General features: G+C 45.3%; 1 protein-coding gene across 14 annotated transcripts in view; it reads left to right on the top strand.

The window, feature by feature from the left end:
* GBF1 (golgi brefeldin A resistant guanine nucleotide exchange factor 1) overlaps positions 1-21,496 on the top strand; it is a 122,312-nt gene that overhangs the window by 85,585 nt on the left and 15,231 nt on the right. For 6 of the 14 annotated variants that reach the window (XM_073794011.1, XM_073794014.1, XM_073794013.1 and 3 more), the window contains 13 exons: positions 5,134-5,265; positions 10,756-10,874; positions 11,402-11,510; positions 12,024-12,084; positions 13,560-13,614; positions 14,341-14,439; positions 17,342-17,489; positions 17,829-18,052; positions 18,575-18,743; positions 19,169-19,380; positions 19,721-19,819; positions 20,412-20,606; positions 20,819-21,008. In XM_073794011.1, coding sequence (XP_073650112.1) covers positions 5,134-5,265; positions 10,756-10,874; positions 11,402-11,510; positions 12,024-12,084; positions 13,560-13,614; positions 14,341-14,439; positions 17,342-17,489; positions 17,829-18,052; positions 18,575-18,743; positions 19,169-19,380; positions 19,721-19,819; positions 20,412-20,606; positions 20,819-21,008 — 1,812 coding nt within the window. The remainder of the gene's footprint in view (positions 1-5,133; positions 5,266-10,755; positions 10,875-11,401; positions 11,511-12,023; positions 12,085-13,559; positions 13,615-14,340; positions 14,440-17,341; positions 17,490-17,828; positions 18,053-18,574; positions 18,744-19,168; positions 19,381-19,720; positions 19,820-20,411; positions 20,607-20,818; positions 21,009-21,496) is intronic. The other 8 variants (XM_073794015.1, XM_073794012.1, XM_019939886.3 and 5 more) reach the window with 5 other exon arrangements.

The following is a 21,496-nucleotide window of genomic DNA, read 5'->3' as shown; positions in this document are numbered from 1 at the left end:
AAACTGTGTACTACCACCACCATCTTCTTCCCCAGGAAAACCCTGTGGATAAGGAAACTATGGCCCAAAGAAGGGAAGTGTTTGCCCAAGGTCGCATAATTAGTGACAGACCAAGACTGGGCATAGTGCATTTCTTTTTTTCATTTCTCCTGTTGTATAAGGCAGGGTTGCAAAGGCTTGTCTGGGTTTAACCCTTAAGCCTGGACTAGATAATTTTCTGAGAGCTGCCCTTTGGCAGCCATCTCTCAAGCCAGTTCATGAAATCAAGCCTAAATCCCCACCTGACCATTCAAGGCTGGAAATAAAGGTGTGGCAGATATTCCAGAGGCTTCTGGCTACACCAAAGTTTAGTTTGTCTCATCCTTTGGACCACTACTCCTGATGTCCTGTAGTGACCAAGAAGAGCACAGCTCTTTCCTATGGAACAGTATTTCAAAAATTCCATTTGCAGCTCATTCTCAATCTTACCTTGACTTTTACAAGAAGTATTCCTAGATACAGCATAGTCAGAGAAGTATGACTATGAGGACCTGGACTTCCCTGGCGGTCCAGTGGTTAAGGCTCTGAGCTTCCACTGCAGGGGATGCCGGTTCAATCCATGGTTGGGGAACTAGGGGGAATATGAGGACCAAACACTTTCTCCTAAAATGGAATGTGGAGGCGTAGACATAAAAGCCCAAAACCAAAGAGCTTTTTATGCTCAAATAATTCTGTACTGTGTCTCTGGATACAGTAATGTCAAGTGGGGTAAATGAACTAGACTTATATTTTTAACATGCTCTGATTTATTAGTCTGTTATACATGATTTACCTTGTGAATGATGATATTCTGTCTCCAGGAACATGAGCCAATATTTGCAGGATGAAGAGCTAGGATGGGAGCAGGCTGGTGACCCTCTAGAAAGCAAGAAGGGAGAAGTAGCCTCTGAGGGCAAAAGGGTCGAGACAAGCATTTCTGAAGCCAAATGGTGTTGAAATAATATACCACAGGACTTTTTCCTTGTCAGCGTAATCCAATTGAGAATGCCCAACCGCCCCTGATAAGAGTCACTCAGGAGTAAAGAGCTTGCTACCAGGGAAAGCAGCTTATGTGTGCATTTTGGCTCAGGAATGTGCCAGCCCAATGTTGGCCAAATGAGAAAAGGCTGCTGCAGGCTGGAGAACACAAGCCTCCTGGGAGGATGGTGACTGCTCCCCTGTATGCTGAGAAGAGATTGTTCCCTTTTGTCTAAGGGCAGCGCATGATGCCACATGTTGAGGCCTTTGACATAGATTGTCAGAGAAGGTGGCAGCCCTGATGTGAAAAAAGAAAACAGTGTCAGTATTCATCTCCTTTTGGACAGGTCACCTCATCATCTGAGAAGATAGGAGACTTGGGGGACATCTGCAGATTCTCAACCTGACTTTAGGCCAAAAGTCACTTGGAGACTTACCTGTCTTAATGTCACACTATAGGGAGTTGAGAGCCCTGTTCACTGATGTTGAGCAGAGTATGAGCAGAACAACACCAAGAAACCTCTGAAGAGCTTCACTTTGCTTTGTGTTGAAGTGACCTACAGCTTCTCCAGAAATAGTTTAATAAGTCTTGTTGTGATTATTCTTATTGGGCACTGACTAGCCAGAAGTTGGACCTGGACTTGATTTTAGCAGCAGGTGGCCTAGTCCTAGAAGGATCCCAAGTGTTCTTTCTCCGGTGGGAGTTGGATTTCCTCTCCTTCTTGTACCCATTCCTTTTTTTCACTTCCCATCTTAGAACATGAATCAGTCACCTTCAGAGCACCCCTCTACCTGATCTGCACTCTCTGTTTACTGAACTGTTTGTGCCTTGAGGTTGACAGCCTTCCAGGGCGGGAATTTTGGCTGCTTGGCAGGGATGTCAGATGTCTCCTTGGTTGTGAAATTACTCAGCCTGCTCACTATGAGCAGCATCATGGCATCTTTTCCCTGAAGGACTCAGGCAACTCTTCTTACTCTTCCAAAGAAGATCTAGACAGTTGAATCTCTGTCCCCAGGCAGGCTAAGCCAGGAGGTAGAACACCAGAAATTTTTCTTTTCTGGATTCGTAGGAAGAAGTAGAGTTGAATCTGCAGTTGAACCTAGAGGGCAAAACTCCAGTTCTGCCTAGACCAAATTCTCTTGGGAAAGTTAATTTTATATACCATCATCCTCTTTTTTTAGAGGGGTAGGGGAGTGAGGGTGAAAGTGAAGGTTCCTGGTGGGCTCATTAAAAAGTCCAGCCCTTGGGCTTCCCTGGTTGCGCAGCAGTTAAGAATCTGCCTGCCAATGCAGGGGACACAGGTTCAAGCCCTGGTCCGGGAAGATCCCACATGCCACAGAACAGCTAAGCTCGTGCGCCACAACTACTGAGCCTGTGCTCTAGAGCCCGCGAGCTACAACTACTGAGCCCATGTGCCACAACTACTGAAGCCCGCGTGCCTAGAGCCCATGCTCCGCAACAAGAGAAGCCACCGCAATGAGAAGCCCTTGCACCGCAACGAAGAGTAGCCCCCGCACACTGCAACGAAGAGTAGCTCCTGCTTGCTGCAACTAGAGAAAAGCCCACCTGCAGCAACAAAGACCAAACGCAGCCAAAAATAAATAAATAAAATAAATGAATTGAAAAAAAAAAGTCCAGCCCTTCTAGTTTTCCATCACTAAGTTTCCATAAAGCATTGACTCACAGAATGGAAGTGCTGGAATGAATGTATTTTAACAGTCAGATTCCAACTATCTAATTTGACAGATGAGCTTGGGTATCATATGCCTGGTTATTAGTAGGAGTGAGACTAATGATTCCTTGTCCATTGACTGGATTGTATATTATGCGAGGGTCACATCCAGAGCATCCAGAGAGTTTTCTGTGGGACTTTGTCCAAGCCTCTGTATGGTATCACTCCTGCTCCCTCCAAGTCTCTCAATGCCATGTTGAACTCTTTCCTCTTAAGCAGAAGGTTAGGGGCTTCCCTGGTGGCACAGTGGTTAAGAATCCGCCTGCCAATGCAGGGGACACGGGTTCGAACCCTGGTCCGGGGAGATGCCACATGCTGTGGAGTAACTAAGCCCGTGTGCCACAACTACTGAGCCTGCGCTCCAGTGCCACAACTACTGAACCCTGCGCGCCTAGAGCCAGTGCTCCGCAACAAGAGAAGCCACTGCAATAAGCCCACGCACCACAACAAAGAGTATCCCCGGCTCACTGCAACTAGAGAAAACCCACGTGCAACAACGAAGACCCAACGCAGCCAAAAATAAATAAATTTATTAAAAAAAAAAAAAAGAAAAATCTTCAGTTGAAGCAGCCCTGCAGAGACAGATCAAACTTCCATCAATTTCAAGCCCACTGAACACAGCAGAGAAACTACTGCTTTGGTACATTAAGTCATTTGGCTTTGAGAGCCCACACCCTATATGTGTGTTAAAATTTATAGGACTCAAAAAGAGGCGGAATGCACTTGGCCCTGGAAGTGTCAAATGGTGGGTGTAAAATTGACCTAGTCTTTGACTATGAAACAAGTATAGGTAAAGCAACTGGGTGAATGCTCAGAAAATCTGTTCCCTATCCCACCTCGCAAAGATTTGTCTTCCATCTAACACTTTCATATCTCAAATATACCAAACATGACTGTTTTTTAAATGACAGACCAAATCATATGTAATACAGTTGTGTTCCTAAAGCAGCAAGACTAGATGACTTTAGTTTTTTCGATGTGCTTTTTAAAGGTATTTTATTTCAGCTTCCCCAAATATATCTATTCCTTACATATCAACCCTTTACCATCTTGAACACACACAAAGGTTTTTCTCTAGGTTTTTTCTGCAGATTGTACATCTCTAGGTGGGGGTAGTGGGGGATGAGAAGCAGGTTTTATGCAGCTGATGTGATCACTGTACAGACAAGCTTGGAAAATGCTACTCAATCTGCCAATTAATTAAAGCATTAATCTGAGGAACAGCGGGGCCAGGGAATGTTTACCCAAAGAGGAGGGTGGTAAGAATTGAGTGGGAAGCTCCCTACATTTGCATGAAAATGAAGGTGCTTAGGAAACCCAGCTTCCTTTTGTCTCTAAAGGTGGGGCAGCCCATATCCAGTCCCTGAGTCTTTCTGGCCTATTTAGGAAGCCTTTTAGGGAGCTAGTGTCTGAGATATGAAAGCACAGCAGAAAAACAAAACTTAAACCCTGGGCATAGTAGGGTACAGAGCAAGTCCAGTATAAAGTAGCTTCTTAGACCTGGAATGAAACCTTCTAAATTTAGGAGTATGTGCTGATAATTAAGTAGAATAGATATAATGGTTTTACAAGTTTTAGAACCATATGTATAGACTGGGTTCAAATCCCAGCTCTGCTTCTTGTTAGCTGTGTGATTTGGGGCCAATCATGTGTCTTATCTGAGCCTTATTTTTCTCATCTGTAAAATAAAGATTATGAATTGCCTCTTCATCTCAAGGCAGTTAGCCCTCTGCTTACTGTAGACAGAAAGGAGGCTAGAGAGTGGTTAGGAGCTTTGCAAGATTATAAACTGCCTCCAACACAGCCTTTTGTTCTTTTTGAGCTTATTTTTCAGCAAGGGACTATAAACCTCAAGTTTCCCCCTCAACTTCCTGGAATGTGTTGCATTCTTTATCTCTAAGAAAAGTGACCTTAACTATAACAACAAAAGACCTAAGACAGCAAGCAGCTCATCCTGGGATCTCTTTGGCCACGTTGGCTGTACTCAAGATGTTTCCTTGTGCACCCCTAGGGAGGGTGGTGAAATGGACATGGATAATTGACCCAGCAATATTTGATGATATTAAAGAATTACTGTTAATTTTTAAATTGTGGTTTAAAAATATGTATACATACATAAGTATATTAAAAGCATAAAATTTACCATCTTAACCATTTTGTTGTTAATTTTTAAGCATAGTAATGATACTGTGTTTTTTTAAGCTTTTTCATCTTTTAGAGGTACAAACTAAAAATTTTGCAGATAAAATGACATAGTGTTTGGGGTTTGATTCAGGATAATCCAGAGGGAGAAGATTGTCCCAGCAACTAAGAACTCTAGCCTCATGGCACAGTTAAGAAGGGCCTTTTTCTAGGGTTTAGCTTTTTGTAAGATGGCTCTTTATTCTCATTTCTTTTCTTGCAGAACTCTCAGAAATTGAGCCCAATGTGTTCCTTCGTCCATTTCTGGAAGTAATTCGCTCTGAAGATACCACTGGCCCTATCACTGGACTAGCACTCACCTCTGTCAACAAGTTCCTGTCCTATGCGCTCATAGGTAAGAGCTCAGACTTTGTTGGATGACCACAGCTCTTCATTTCTTGCCTCTCCTGGAGTGGTCAGGCTTTAGGCAATGAGCTGGTGATACTGGAAGGTTTTTCCCAGCCATCCGTTTCCTTGTAGAAGAGAAATAGGATTGTTTATTGGTTACTCATCACACTAATTGACTCAGGTTGTGCAGAGTGGGGAATGAGAGGTTTCCTTGGGACTCTGATTTCTTTGTGCTCTGGAGGCAGTTAAGGGTATAGTGCCCTTGAAGGTTTGATTTATTTTGGTTTATTTTTTAAGTTATTTTTCAAATATAATGCATGCTCATTTTAAGAAGATAAACAATAAAGAGGTGTCTAAAAGAAAAGTTAATGGTCTCTCTCAATGTTTCTCCTCCTTCTTTAGGTAAATAATATTAACAGGCAGGTTTGAATCTTCCTATACCTTTTTCTACATGTGTATAAATATATATAAAGTTTCACCTCTTTTAAAAAAGAAATAAAAATAGGATTATGTGCTACATATTTTCTCATTTAATAGTATTAACTTAGGTGTACATGATATAATTATCCATCTGATTTATTCTTTTCCCTCCAGTTTTTTTGAGGTATATAACATTGTATCATTTTAAGGTTTACAGTGTAAAAGATTTGATAGATGCATATGTCGCAAGATGATAAACATAATAAGTTTAGTTAAATCCATTGCCTCACATAGAAACAGACTTTTCTGTGTGTGTGATGAGAACTTTTAAGATCTCTCTTAGCAACTTTCAGACATACAACAGTATTGTTAACTGCAGTCATTATGCTGTACACTACATCCCCAGAACTTATTAATCTTATAACTGGAAGTTTGTATGTTCTTTCTTTACTGTGATAAAATATACATAATATAAAATTTGCCATTTTAATAATTTTAAAGTATATAATTCAGTGACATTAATTACATTCACAGTGTTGTGCAACTATTACCACCATCTATTTCTCAAACTTGTTCATCACGCCAAAAAAGAAATTCTAATCATTAAGCAATAATACACCATTTCCCCTGCCCCTCAGTCCCTGGTAAGACTTTTTTTTTTTCTTTTTGGTAGCTGTATGATTTCCATAGTATAGATATAATACAGTTCACTCAATCATTCTCTTATTGAGTAATATTTAATATTTAGGTTGTTTCTTATTTTAAGCCATTATTATTTTTAAAATAAATAAATTTATTTATTTATTTTTGGCTGCGTTGGGTCTTTGCTGTGTGTGGGCTTTCTCTAGTTGCAGCGGGCGGCGGCTACTCTTCGTTTCAGTGCGCGGGTTCCTCATTGCGGTGCGCGGGCTTCACATTGCGGTGGCTTCTCTTGTTGCGGAGCACAGGTACTAGGCGCGCGGGCTTCAGTAGCTGTGGCTCGAAGGCTGTAGAGCGCAGGCTCAGTAGTTGTGGCGTGCGGGCTTAGTTGCTCCGTGGCATGTGGGATCTTCCCGGACCAGGGCTCAAACCCGTGTCTCTTGCATTGACAGGAGGATTCTTAACCACTGTGCTACTAGGGAAACCCCAAGCCATTATTAATAATGCTGAAATAAGCAACCTTGTTCATATGTCTTTATTATTCATTTTCCTTTTGTATGACAGATTCCTGAACTTGAAATTTCTGGTTTAAAGGCCATGTGCAAATTACATTTTTATATGTACTACCAGTTTGCTTTCCCAAAAGATTAAAATCATTTGCACGTCCAACAGTAAGGTTTGAGAGTTTCCATTTCCCCACTCTGTCACCAGCACTGATTATTATCGATATTCTTTATTTGTGCTAATTTGATGGGTGAAAACTGGTATTTTGTTGCTTTCATTTCCTTGAGGCTGAACATTTGAATTTATTCTCCTTTGCCTATTATTTTATTGAGTTGTTTTTGTTTTTCTTATCAGTTTGTAGGAGTTCTTTGTATAGTGTTTATTAACCTATTGTCTATCACAGTATTACAAATATTTTCTTCCAATCTAGTCCAGATATTTTATCTAGTCTGTTGTTTATCTCTGAATTTGTTTATGGTGTCTTTTTTGGATTCCTTTATAGTTGGTTTTGTCACTTAGAATACCGATTTTTTTCCCCTATTGTCTGCCCATGTGCAAGGGTGAGGAACATAGAACACAGGCAGCTGTCCTTGTTTCTAAGTAAGGAGATAGGAAAAGAGGAAGCTCAGGCTGTAGCTAGCAAGAAAGAAAATGACCTTCAGTTGAAGGCAAGAAAACCCTTTATCTTTTCTAGAAAGTTGGATTTGCTTAGTTGAAGCATTCAGGATTGGGAGCAGGTATCTTGGGTGCCAGCTAGGTTCTCTAGGTGCATGAGCTTCTCCAGGCACCCTAGTCCTAGCTTCATACTTCTCCTAAGCAAAAATCAGGCCCAGCTACTTACAGCCTTGCCCTGAGCACCACCTGCAGGTCATCTCTCTTCATGGCCTCCAGCAGCTGCCCTCGGTGCCGTTTCCCTCTGCTCTTTCGTCAGTGTTACTCTCTCCCCCTTCTGGGGTTGGCAGACAAGCTGGTCATTGGAGACCTCAGGCCAGCTGGTCACTGGAGTTTCCTGTGGTGGGAAAAGAGAGTGCTGGAGGTGGTGATTGCATTGGGCATGAGAATAGGAACGGGAAGGAGTGTATGGAAGCCAGAAGGTAAAGGAGATGAGATTGGCAGATTTCCCTGCAGTCTTCTCCAGGGTGGCCAGGAAAGGAGGAGATTCTAAAGAAGGGGTCCTGGGGAAGACAAGGTCTGTTAAGTGAGCCATCTTCTGTTTAGGCTGCCCTTCTGGAAGAAACTGCCCTCCACCTCTCAGCCCTGTGACCCAAGGCGTCTAGGGTTATTTTAGATCCTACTCCAAAGACCAGCCTTTTGTTTGGCCCCACACAGCTGCCAGATCAGGATTTGTGCCTCTGATTGCCTGGCTTATGAGGCCCTGCCTGTGGTTCTAAGGACCTGTCACTTGTACCTACCTTTTTAGAAAATTAACTTTGCTACTTCATTCAAGCTCAGAGGATAAGAGCTACAAAAAGATCAGTAGCGCTTAAACCACTTTACCTAGGGAGACTACTGAAAGAGGGGAAGAAATAGACCCCCAGGAGTTGGGAGCAAGGCTGCCATTCACTAGGAACTCTGAAACAGTACACAGCACTGAGAAGGTCCTGGATTTCCCGAACAAGGAAAGGTCCTTCTGTGGACCCTGGAGGCCGAATAAAGGACCCTGTCCAGCAGGGCTGTGAGAGAGGACTCAGGCAACAGCCTTGAGAGTATAGGACTTTCCGTGTTGATTGGGAGAAACATGGAGAGTTGGTGTGATAGAAGGAGCTGGGTCACCTCCTATACTGTAGATCATCATGAAATTGGCTTCCTTCTGCATGACCTCTAAAGTAGCCGCTCGTGATACTGAGTAGTGGCATGCAGTCAAAGAGAGCCTGACTAAGTGTCAGAGACTAACCAGGATGGAAGAGAAGAAAGAAAACAAATGAAAACCACTCACAATTGATAAAAGTTTTCTGGCTCATTGTGGCAAGAGAAATGTTCTGGTTTCTCAGCCATCTGCTGAGCTTCAAACTCAGGAACTCCATTAATTTCAGGTACCAAGAAAGAGAAAATGGTAAGAATTTCTCCTAATTCCCACACTTAAAACTAGGAGCTTCTCCTAGCTTACACCATGCCACCTCTGGAGCATTTTTCTCTGTCACTCACAAAGCTTTGTCACGTCCCTATCTTTTTTTCCCTACTTTTGCTCCCCTTTCAAGAACAATCCAGGCAGTTCAGCAGGACCCTTGTAAGCCTTGATGGAGGTCACTTTGGCTACTCCTTGTAGATATTTATTTATTATAAATTTATTTATTTTATTTTAGGCTACATCGGGTCTTCGTTGCTGCACGCGGGCTTTCCCTAGTTGCGGCGAGCGGAGGCTACTCTGTTGCGGTGCATGGGCTTCTTATTGTGGTGGCTTCTCTTGTTGCAGAACACGGGCTCCAGGTGCATGGGCTTCAGTAGTTGTGGCATGTAGGCTCAGTAGTTGTGGCTCACGGGCTCTAGAGCGCAGGCTCAGTAGTTGTGGCACACGGGCTTAGTTGCTCCACGGCATGTGGGATCTTCCCGGACCAGGGATCAAACCTGTGTCCCCTGCATTGGCAGGCGGAGTCTTAAACACTGTGCCACCAGGGAAGTCCTCCTTGTGGATATTTAAAGTCATGAATGGGAGCAGAGTTTCCTCCTTGGCAGCATTTGTGTTAGCTTGCAGCATGGTGCTGATTGTCAGGGCTAGCTTCTCCCCTCTTACAGATGAAAGTCTCCCTCCCACCTATTCCCCAGTTAGCCAGCCTCCAGTCCTGTTTAGTTTGTCCCTTATCTCTCCTTAATCTTTAGTTAAGCTAGTTACAGGATTCTTGTCCTTGACATACTGTTTTAAATAAGAATGAAACCAAAGCAGGAAGAGTTCTCTGATTTGCTGTAATGGGCACCCATATATGAGTATTGGCAGCAGTGACTGTCCATTTCTTCCCCCTACTCCCCTACCTCAGTTGCACCTGAACACAACATTCCAAAAGCAATCAGAGGGAGATGTGTTGAAAGAGAACATCTGAAAAGAGAAAGGTTGCAACCTTGGCATTCAAAGCTCTGGCCCTACTTGGCCCTTGCTCTGGGCCAAAACCTCAGATTTCCAGGCCCTTCCTCTATGAAATGAGTAGCTTTACCCCAGTGATTTCCAAAGTGTGGTCCCCTGACCAGCAGCATTAACTTTACCTGGAATCTTGTTAGAAATGCAAATTCTCAGGCCCCACGCTAGACCTACTAAATCAGAAATTCTGGGAGTGGGACCAGCAATTTCCTTTTTATTTTTTCTTTCTACAAATTTATTATTTATTTTACTTATTCACTCTTGGCTGCGTTGGGTCTTCATTGCTGCATGCAGGCTTTTTCTAGTTGCAGTGAGCGGGGGCCACTCTTCATTGCAGTGCGCATGTTTCTCATTGAGGTGCACGTGCTTCTCATCGCAGTGGCTTCTCTTGTTGAGGAGCATGGGCCCTAGGTGCGTGGGCTTCAGTAGTTGTGGTACGTGGGCTCAGTAGTTGTGGCTCACGGGCTCTAGAGCGCAGGCTCAGTAGTTGTGGCACACGGGCTTAGTTGCTCCACGGCATGTGGGATCTTCCCGGACCAGAGATTGAACCTGTGTCCCCTGCATTGGCAGGTGGACTCTTAACCACTGCGCCACCGGGGAAGTCCCAGCAATTTCTATTTTTAACAGGCCCTCCAAGTGATTCTGATATATGTTTAAGTTTGAGAACCACTTTTACACAGTGGAGTTTGTGCTGAGATGCTTATTAAAGCCAGTTATGGGCAAAAATTCTCAGGTAGCTCAGGAAGCCATGGGTTAGGGAATTGGGAGAGGAGAAAACCAAAAGTCTCTCGAAACAGTCTCTAGACAGGATGTCTTGACTTTTCTGTCTCTCCTCTACACATCTTTTCTTTTTTGTTGGAGCAGATCCCACCCATGAGGGCACGGCAGAGGGCATGGAGAACATGGCAGATGCTGTCACCCATGCCCGTTTTGTGGGCACAGATCCTGCCAGCGATGAGGTTGTCCTGATGAAAATCCTTCAGGTAAATGGAGGGGAAGAGCAATTAGGCTAATGGCCAGGAGCTGGTGCCTCTGGCTCTACCTACCGGAGCCTGATGGCAGCTTGAAGCTATGTTTTGACTCCACTGGGGCTTAGAGAGCTACTTTGTTTCCAAACAAGCAGCTCCGGTACCCGAAGTAAAAGCTTTTTCTAAGGAAAATAATTAAAAGCCTTAAATGAATTGATATCAAATATCAGAACCCTTAATAGGCTTGTACCTCTGGCAGACTGTATCTGTGCCATCCATCCGTTGGGCTTGTGGGCTAGGGCTGGAATGAGTGCTGAACTATGTTGGGATCATGCAGAGTAAAGACACAGTTCCTAAGACAAACTCCTGGGAGACGCCCCACCAAACTGAAGCAAGGTCCGCTCTTGCTAACCTCTTTCTCACCCCTGAGTGCTTCCGTAGGAGACTTAGAGAAACAGGAGGCAGCTTCTCTCCCCTCATGTACACCCTTCTTCACCCAGCCTGCCATGTTTATCATGGTCTCTCCTTTTTTTTCCTGGTAGGTACTGCGGACTCTGTTGCTGACCCCAGTAGGTGCCCATCTAACCAATGAATCTGTGTGTGAGATTATGCAGTCTTGCTTCCGGATCTGCTTTGAAATGAGGCTCAGTGGTAGGTGCTTGAATACTGGGCCCCTCACCATTCCTGGGGCCAGTATCTGTGAGTATGAATACAGGATGCTGTCTCTCAGTCCCAGAGAGATGGAAAACTCATGACTTCTCCATCACCTACCTTGTGGAGCCATAGGGATCTAGGAGTCTCTGTACTTGACAATTTGTTGTGCAGCTAGAATAGAGACCTTAGCTTTTTGTGCCAGGGCAGGAATTGGGCTGGATCCCAGAATGACTCAGCCCAGAACCAAATCTCCCTCCCTTGAGGTTTCTGGGATTGACACCAGCCTGCAACCCCTGAGAACACATCATTGCTCCCCCTTTTTATCCTGACTCAGTAGTGCCATCTAGTGGGCCAGTGATGTTCTGGCTGCCAGGCTGAGCTGGAGCTGGTTTTAATAAGTTTGGTATAATCCTTAGTAAACAAGGTTTGGAGGGGAGTCTGCTCTGAGAAGCCTCCTGATAATAGCACGGCAAGTAATGACACCTGTGTTATTTGTTTTTGCCTGTGCAGAGTTATTGAGAAAATCCGCAGAGCACACTCTCGTAGACATGGTGCAGCTGCTCTTCACAAGGTAAACCTGCTGCTGTTTGCTTCAGCCCGGCTGCCCAGGCCTCTTGAGCCTGCTTGCTTCCACACAGCCACTTCAGGGACCTGGCCAACCCCACAGCCACATCAGAGGCCACTGAGATTATGGATGGGCGTGGTTCTCTAGGACCAGGGTTACCAAGCAAGGGAGAAAGAGGAGGGAGCTGGCTTGGCCTCAGGGGGAAGCAGAGGGTTATTTGATCTAGGCTGACAGAACTTCTGCTTCCCATACTTGTGTCTGTTTCTGTGCAGGTAGCAGCTGGGAAAGGGAACCCAGAGAGGAAGCCAAACTCAAGGGAGCCTGGAACAGGTTGCTGAGCTCCCAGAGCTCAGCCCGATTTCTGTAAGGAAGGACCAAGTCTAGAGTGACCAACAATCCTGGTTTGCCCGACTGTCCCAATTTTAGCAGTGAAAGTCCCTCATCCCCACAAACCAAAACAGTTGTTACCTCGTCAAGACCCTCAAATTAGGGCCTAGGAGACCTTTTCATACTATGCCTAACACCCTGTTTTCTGCACTTCCTTTGAGTAGACTAACTTTGAGAAGCGCTGAGGCGAGGACTTTACAGCTTCCCCTAGGGGATATTGATAATGGAAGAGGTTATGCATGTGTTTGGGCAAGGGTTTATATGAGAAATCAGTATACTGTGAACCTAAGATTGCTTTTAAAAATAGTCTATTAGGAGGGCTTCCCTGGTGGCGCAGTGGTTGAGAGTCCCCCTGCCAATGCAGGGGACGCGGGTTCATGCCTCGGTCCGGGAAGATCCCACATGCCGCGGAGCGGCCAGGCCCGTGAACCATGGCCACTGAGCCTGCGCGTCTGGAGCCTGTGCTCCGCAACGGGAGAGGCCACAGCAGTGAGAGGCCCGCGTACTGAAAAAAAAAAAAAAAAAAAAAAAAAAAGTCTATTAGGGACTTCCCTGGCGGTCCAGTGATTAACACTCTCTACTGCCAGTGCAGGGGACATGGGTAATAATCCTTATTATCTACAGACTAGATCTGCCTCTGGACCCTGCTGCAAATTGTTTCTTACTTCTCAGGTTCAAATTTACTAATTTCAAAACTTCCACCTTCCTTTTACTTCTCACCCTATGCCCAGTCTCCTGGGGTTTTGATAGACTGCCCTTTCCCCATATCATGGCTTTCAGCAATACTTGCTTAGTGAATACAAGCAGAAAGGAGTCAGTTTAAAGATGAAAAGAGCCTCCACACTCCAAGGGTACTTAGTCACCTTTCCCTCATGACTACCTTCTTTTTTAGAAAGTATCTGTGTCACAGGTCCCTCAATTTCTGTGGCTCTTCAGTGAAGCTCCAAAAAGGGTGAAATTAGCCTGCTTCTTTTCCTAGCTTTTCCTAAGAGATAGCATGCTCTGGCCCAGAGCTTCTTTGGGCTGTGGCTGGCATGGAGGGGAAGATTTGTTATTATCCTTAATTACAGTCCATGGGATTTTCTGTCTTACAGGTTACCTCAGTTTAAAGAAGAACCCAAGAACTATATGGGGACCAACATGAAGAAGGTATGACCTGCTATCCCTCATCCAAACCTCGATCTCCCAAATTCTGTACTATAGAGATTTTCCTGGATACCCTTGCTTAGCAAAAACATACTTTCGCCTAGACAGGTTTGCTTGGAATCTAGAAATAGCTATTTCTCCTTTACCAAGAAATTTATTCTTTCCCAGGTACCTCTCCTTCCCCAACCTTTCCTTTCCAGCCTATATTTGTTGACCCACCATGTAAGCTAGTGAGCCAGTCCTTCATGGAAACTGGGTAAGGCCCATCAGGCTGGGCTGAAAATGTATGTTGATAAAGGTGAAAATCCTGCCATCCCCTCAGGGCCCAGTCTTACCAGCAGGTAGGAAGCCTAGAGAGGCTATACCTCAAATCCCATCCTAATACTGGATTAGACTGGGCTCATGCTTGCGCTAGCCTCTGTTGACAAGATAAATCAAGTCTGACTCCAGATCAGAAGGTTCTCAAACTGCTAGGAGAAGAATGGTGTTCAGAAGAACGGCCTCTTTCTATCTTGAAGTGAAGCCCTGGACTTCACAGGCCTCTGATGAGGATTCTGCTTGCAGCCCTAAGAGGTTCTGCCCTTGGAGATGACCCTTGGCTGTTTGGTGCATGCACATAACCTTCCCCTTTCCCCTGCCATCCATCCCCATTCCTGCCCTGTGCCCTGTTGGTGTGTGTTTGAGTTTATTTCACTCTGCTTAAATCGTTCGTTTGCCTGTCTTTCACAGATTTCTCCATGTCTCCTCAACAAACTGGAGCTAAGTAGTGGGGAGCAGACCAAAGCCCTGAACCAGTTAGAGAGGGTACTACTCTTTAAGAACCTCAAGGTCTCTCTCCCTCTCCCTCTTCCTCTCCCTCTCCCTCTCCCTCTCCCTCTCCTTACCCCCTTTTCATTTATTTATTTAAATGTGTATTTTTTATATGTAACATCTGGGTCCCATATCCACTGTGTAGAGCACAATTTACCCCTCCCTAGTAACACAGCATGGCTTTGGAAGAGCTGCATGTGTTTGTAACTTTGCAGTGTTGGGAATTTTCGTGGGGCATCTGGCCGCCTGAAGGCAGAAGGAAGCCTTGAACTGATAATACGTTATGTAGTAGGCCTAGAAAGAGAGCCTGGGTCCTGCTGACGTCTTGTGGGGGGGCTTAATATCTACCATTTCTAGGGGAACTATGAGGAACTGTCAAACAAGACCCTTCCCTTTTCTGCCCTCTCCCTGTCTCAGAGCTGGCATTAGAAAGCTTAAGCACAGTCCTTGATTCTAGCTGGATGCCTGAACTTGGTTTTGAGGGAAAGGGTAGTCTGTCTAGTTGGGGTCATTTTTTTCTGGGTTACCATTAAAGGTGTCATTCTAAGGTTTAGGACTCTAGATGGATGAAAAGGAGCCAGGTCCCAGGTTAGCCCAGGACACTGGCAATACTTTGGGATCTGCAAAGGTGACCTCTGTCCTTTAGAAGTAAGGGAACTTACAACGGAGGTGCAAGCTAAAGATTACCCTAATCCGCATATCCTTGCTTTAGGAAGAAGAGGGAGAGAAGGAGGTATGGGCTATCTAAGCTCTCATAACAGTGTGCATGCTAGAGGTGTGGCTGTGGACATCCAGGTCATTGAAGATAAAAAGAACTGTGTGTGTTTTGCGTGTGTGTGTGTGCACTAGACAGTCCATAGGCCTGTGTTTTCTTTGCATGCCTTGTCTCAAGTTTCATTTGTGTGCTTGCCTAGTCTCAAGTTGCAGCTCTCTTCAGTGGCTACCCACCATTTTGCCATGATTATTAACCTAGGACCTGCCCTTTCTTTATAAAGCTTATATTGTCCTTTGGAAATAAAAAGTTATACGGATAAGGTGATGTAGAGTTTCATGAACTGCTCGCCCCTCCCCCGCCCACCTTAGGATCTTAGAACAGGGAGCACAGCTATACTTTTAAAGGACTGAGACACTTGTAAGAACTGGCAGCCTCTCAACTCCTATTCCATCCAGGAGGCAGAGAGCATTCATTGAAATGATCAGGTTAGAGCTACCTCTGCAGAGGATAGAGAAGGAAATAGGAAGGACTGATCCTAGTGTGGGACGGAATCTCAATGACTGGGCTTCTCCATGGAAGTAGGACTACCTGGAATTCCTGATATTGGGGAGCCACCTGGAGAGAAAAGATATTTCACACAAGTCAATCCAGATGTGAGTGCCATTTGGAGCTCAGTGACAGTTTCCAGTTTAAACCAGGAGGTTCCTCTTTTCCCACATTGATCTCTTGGACTTCTGGCCTATCTGCATGTTTAACTGACTCTTACCCCCAGAACTTTCTTTTGGGCTTCAGTGGTTTCTGGAGGGAGCATCCTGGTTCCTGCTTAACCACAGTGCTCAGAGCACTTGAAGCTCTGTTCTAGGCATATGACTGCTGGCATTTTGGAGATGCAGGGACAAAAAGTGTAAATCCAATGTGAGGCTGTTGCTATGTTACTAAGAGCTGGAGGTGGGGCTCAGCTGTTGGGCCTGTCTCCTTTATGGGTGGAGATATGAGTATGGAAGGAAGAATTATGTGGTTTCTAAGCAAAGGATCAAAGGTTGTCCAGATTCTGGAGGACTTGGGGGAGGAAGAGGGGCTTATCCTTCAAATAGCAGAAGGAATTGAATAGGCCAAGGATAATATGGGTATTTTCAGCTTTTAGAAAGAGGCAGGGAGAAAAATTGTTTCTACTCTCTTTTAGAGTCATTCTAATGGTTCCTAGAAGAGAATTGCTGTTGCCCATTCCAGGAATGGTCTATCAATCTAGGACTAGTTTGATATAACTGTAGAAGGACTGGATGCAAACTGTAATTGAGAAGGCATCAGGATTAAGAAAATGAAATGGGCTTAAACAAAGTAGCTGTGAACTTAGGGTGGAGAAAAATGCATGAAAACCTATACCCTAAGGTAGTCAGTAGGTGATAAAGATTTTCCTTTGTGACTAAAAGGAAGCTATAGGAGAGAGAGAAATGCAGCAAGAGGAAGGGAAATGGAATAGAGCAAGAGTCCAAGAAATCAGTAGCCTTACCATCTGAAAGCAGTGAGAAGGACAGGAGGTCTCATTTATATACCAAAGTTGGGAGCAGCAGAGAGCAGAGCAGCAGCATGACATAATCCTTCATCCTTAACTCCACAAATCAACTGGGATGCCACTCCTTCCTTAATTCCAAGGAATGAACCTTTCTTTGACCAATTTGATGTAGACTTCCCACAGTAAGGGATATGGTTAGGATCTAGGCCCAGTTCATGAAGTAATAGGAAAGCTAAGAGTTTGGCTGGGAAGGAGTAGACTCTCACGGTTGGATAAGAACTAGGAGTAGGAGGCTACTATGCAGGTAGTTGAGGAGGAAGGCCCAGGGATCCAGGGCCTGAAGATCTGCAGCTTTGGGCAAAGGACCCCCTGCCCTTACGCTTTCAGGACTGAGGATTACCACCCATTATTCAGGGAAGCAGAGTGATGTATGAGGGCTGGCCTTATCAATGACCAGCCTAAAACCAGAATGTCATCTTCCACTTGGAGGCTCTCAGGCTGACCTTTAAAGTGGCAAGAGTAGAAGGCAAGTTAGAGGAGTAGGAATGTGCTCTGATGGTCTAGATTCTTACTGTGGCACAGATGTGGGGTATAGACTATTTTCTAGGGACCAGTAGGACTAAAAGAAGGGAGATTTCTAGGGATACAATCTTAATTTGAATACCAGTGCTAATGAGGTGTGATATTTCCAGCTGAAAATGAGAGCAGGAGGCATGAGTGATTCATCTAAGTGGAAGAAACAGAAGAGATCTCCCCGACCCCCCCGCCATATGACCAAAGTCACACCAGGTTCAGAGCTGCCCACCCCCAGTGGAACCAGCTTATCCTCTAACCTCACTGGTGAGTACCCTGAGTTGCTTCTTCTGATTAGAATGGATAGAAGAAAAGTTCCTTCCTCTCTCAGGAATTTTGACATTGAAGACCAACTGATTGAGGGGCTGTGGTCTTTCTACTGAGAGCAAAAAGGGAAAACTCCAGGTCAGATCAAACTGTGACCATTTAGCAATTCACAGTGACTTAAGGTTGTTCTCCTTCCAGTGGGACTCTGACTACTTTAGAGACCAAGCATATGCAGAAATTAATATGCAGTCTAGGAAAAACAAACAAACGGTACCATGGAAGGGATGTGTTTCCCACAGGGTCTCTTTTCTTCAAGCCTCACTCAACTTTGCTTGGCAGGTGGCATGCCCTTCATAGATGTACCCACTCCCATCTCCTCTGCAAGTTCAGAAGCTGCCTCAGCAGTGGTCAGCCCCTCTACAGACAGTGGCCTGGAGTTCTCCTCCCAGACCACCTCCAAAGAGGACCTCACTGACCTGGAGCAACCTGGCTCTCCAGGGTACAGCACAGTTGCAGAGCCTGGCAGCAGCGAGCTAGGGGTTCCTGAGCAACCTGACCCCCAGGTACGGCTTTGATTTCTAAAAACCCCTGTCTAGTCTTCTGCTGTGGAATTGGCTTGATCCTTTGGCTCTTTATCCAGGCCTTGGCTCAAAAGAAGTTTGGGGCAGGAGGTTCTTCCCTGTTTGCTAGAATTAGCTGTGCTACCTAGAAAAACCACAGCATTACTCACTGTGAGAGGTAGCTCACAGGATTTTCAAGCTGTGCATACATGCAGTACTTGGCAAAGGTGAGGATGCTGGCCATGGCTTTTTCTGGAAGTTAATGATCTAAATCCAAGCTCCTGAGGGCCTCTGTTGCCTCTGGGGCTCTAGTCACTGTAGGTCACTGATGCCTCAGGTGATGTTTTCTGAGTCCTTCATCGTACTCCTTCCCTGAACCATCTTGCATTGATTCACAGCCCACTGAGCTGGCCCTACACCTGCGGTCCATTAGAAACACTTGGAGGACAGATACTTAAGAGAAATAAGTTCCCAGTTGCTCTTGCCTCATCTCTTTTCCTGTATCCTCCCCACTATTGGTCATAGCAGGAAGGGGCCCATGTGGAAAAGGCCCAATCAACATCCGTGGAATCCATCCCTGAAGTATTAGAGGAGTGCACATCTCCTGCTGACCACTCTGACTCTGCTTCTGTCCATGACATGGATTACGTCAACCCCCGGGGTGTGCGCTTTACACAGTCCTCTCAGAAAGAAGGTAAGTACTCTCAGGCAGGCTCTTCCCCCATCCTACCCACTAAGCTGTCTGAGCCTAAACCATCTTAGACCCAAGGTGTCTGCTGGTCCAAGTCCTACGCCATTTTCTAGTCAGGAAATGGAATCAAGCAAGAGGACTATTGGATGGAGCCCTTCCCTAACTTACACAGAGAGGGAGTTTGGTGGACAATAGGAAGTGAGAGGGAAGAATAGAAAGCTTGGGACTTTTAACAGAAAGGTGGGATCATCAATTCTGATTCCCTTCAGTAAGTGAGACTAGTCTCCTTACTGCCCCAGAAAAAAAACCATTTTTTTCCTGAAGAGAATCACTTATCTGAAATTGCCTGTATAATGCAGAGCAGGCTAGGCCAAGTAATCGAGCCAGTTGTTTCTTAGCAGTCCCACTTCCCTCCTGGCCTTTCCCAGGCACAGCTTTGGTCCCCTATGGTCTTCCTTGCATCCGTGAGCTCTTCCGATTCCTCATCTCCCTCACCAACCCACACGACCGCCACAACTCAGAGGTTATGATCCACATGGGACTGCATTTGCTGACAGTGGCTCTTGAGTCGGCCCCTGTAGCCCAGTGCCAAACCCTCTTGGGCCTCATCAAGGATGAGATGTGCCGCCACTTATTCCAGGTAAGACTGGATTTCTAGAGGGACTCCGAACACCTGGCTTTTTTTCAGGGTCTTTCAAGGGCCAGGGGAACACAGGGAGGTTTGGCTGATTCATGTGAAGAGTATAGGACCCAGGAAAGAACCTACCTCCCCTACTGACCAGTAGTCATAGTCAAGAGGACTCCAGTAGTTCCCCGGGGACTCTGGCAACCAAAGGGAAACATAGGAATGGCTAGATATAGAGTTCCCTCAGAGCACATGACCTTAGTGACAACTTCCCACAGTTTGCTGTCCTGCTTTCTCTTGGTTGAGCCACAGTCAGGTTCAGAAACCTAATAGCCCATCCTACTGTGATCTCCAGCTACTCAGCGTAGAGCGACTGAACCTTTATGCTGCTTCCCTGCGCGTATGCTTCCTACTGTTTGAGAGCATGAGGGAGCACCTCAAGTTCCAATTAGAGGTGAGTTTCTTGAAGTTGGGAAAAAAATAGGAAGATGTATGGCACCTTCATTCGGGTCAGCTTTGTCATGCTGCAGGAGTGGGATTTGGTGGCTTCTGAGGAGAGTGCTTTTAGCTTCTATAGTTTGGTTCATTGGCTCTCCTCTTTAGTGAAGAACTTAAGAGGTGCCCAGAGAAACCTGGCTGGCTATAAAATGGGAGAACCCGAATATGAGAACTGGCAGGTAACCTCACCATGAGTGGGTAAAACTCTTCTGTCTGCAGTTCTTTTGCAACACAGGCAGGCAAGTCAAGCTGGCTTTGCCACTAAATTGCAAAAGGGAACTCTGAATAGGACCAAATCAGGCTCACACAGAGAGCACAAAAAGGGCAATGGGCAACTTGATCAGGTAGGAGGTAGAGAGCCAGGCCTCCCCCATCATGAAGGACAAAGAGGGGGATGTATTTAGGGGATGGAATACCATTAAGTATCTCTTAATGCATACCTTCTGGCTAGGCGTCTGCTTCCTGTTTAATGTTTTTCCTGTCCAATTTGTCTCTTCCTATCTTGAATCCTTTCCCCACCCAAATGGCAATTATTGGATTATTGTCAGATGTACATCAAAAAGCTCATGGATATCATCACTGTGGAGAACCCCAAGATGCCTTATGAAATGAAGGAGATGGCTTTGGAGGCCACTGTGCAGCTCTGGCACATCCCCAGCTTTGTCACTGAGCTCTATATCAACTATGATTGTGACTACTACTGTTCCAACCTCTTTGAAGATCTCACCAAGCTGCTGTCCAAGGTGCTGAGCATTATTACTGACCTCTAGAAAGACGACTTTATTAAGGAGATCTCTCTAGTGGTAGTGAGGATGCTACATATAGGGAACGAAACACTTGAGAGCTGGGGAACAAGAAGAAGTGTATCTTAAGGCAATGTAGAAGTTATGGGCGGTTTTAGGATTTTTGGAAAAGTATTCTAACCCCAAGTCTCCTGTATCTGTTTACTTTCCAGAATTCCTTCCCTGTGTCTGGTCAGCTCTATACAACACACCTGCTGTCTCTTGATGCCCTGTTGACAGTGATTGACAGCACTGAGGCCCACTGCCAAGCCAAAGTCCTCAACAACCTTACCCAGCAAGAAAAGAAAGAAGCAGCCAGACCTGGCTGTGAGGCAGTAGATGGCACTCGAGAAGCCAACAATAGTGAGAGGCTTTTCTTTCTTTGAGGATCCCAGGGTTCTATGTTTATCCCTTCTCTACTCACTGAATCCTTTCTCCTACCCTTATGTCATTTCCTCCAAAGTACTCCTAATTCTGTGTTTCCGAGGTTTGGTGATGTGAATCATAGACCAGGCTGGCACATTAGCAGGACTCATGGACTTCTCCCTTTCTCCTCTTCCATGCTTTAGCTATTTTTACAGAATTGTTATTTCTTTATGGGGAGAAAAGAGAATATAGATTAAAGGATATAGGACTTCTGTGCCTAAAAGCTCCAGGCCCTACCTTTTCCTACCCCCAGTGCCTGCCTCCACTCTAATTAATCTCTAACTTTTCCTTGAGATTGAGGTTGCAGAAGATCAGGGAAAGTGATTGCATAATCTCTTTATTAAATTGTAGAAGCTAATGCTTGGCTGACCTGGGATAGTGACTACTTATTTGGGCTTGGGTTTGTCCTGTCAGGGCCGGTGACC

The sequence above is a fragment of the Tursiops truncatus genome, chromosome 16 (assembly GCF_011762595.2).
Source record: "Tursiops truncatus isolate mTurTru1 chromosome 16, mTurTru1.mat.Y, whole genome shotgun sequence".
Classification (NCBI taxonomy): Eukaryota; Metazoa; Chordata; class Mammalia; order Artiodactyla; family Delphinidae; genus Tursiops; species Tursiops truncatus.
The sequence above is the reverse complement of the archived record's forward strand: the minus strand, read 5'-3'. Positions and strand labels throughout refer to the sequence as shown.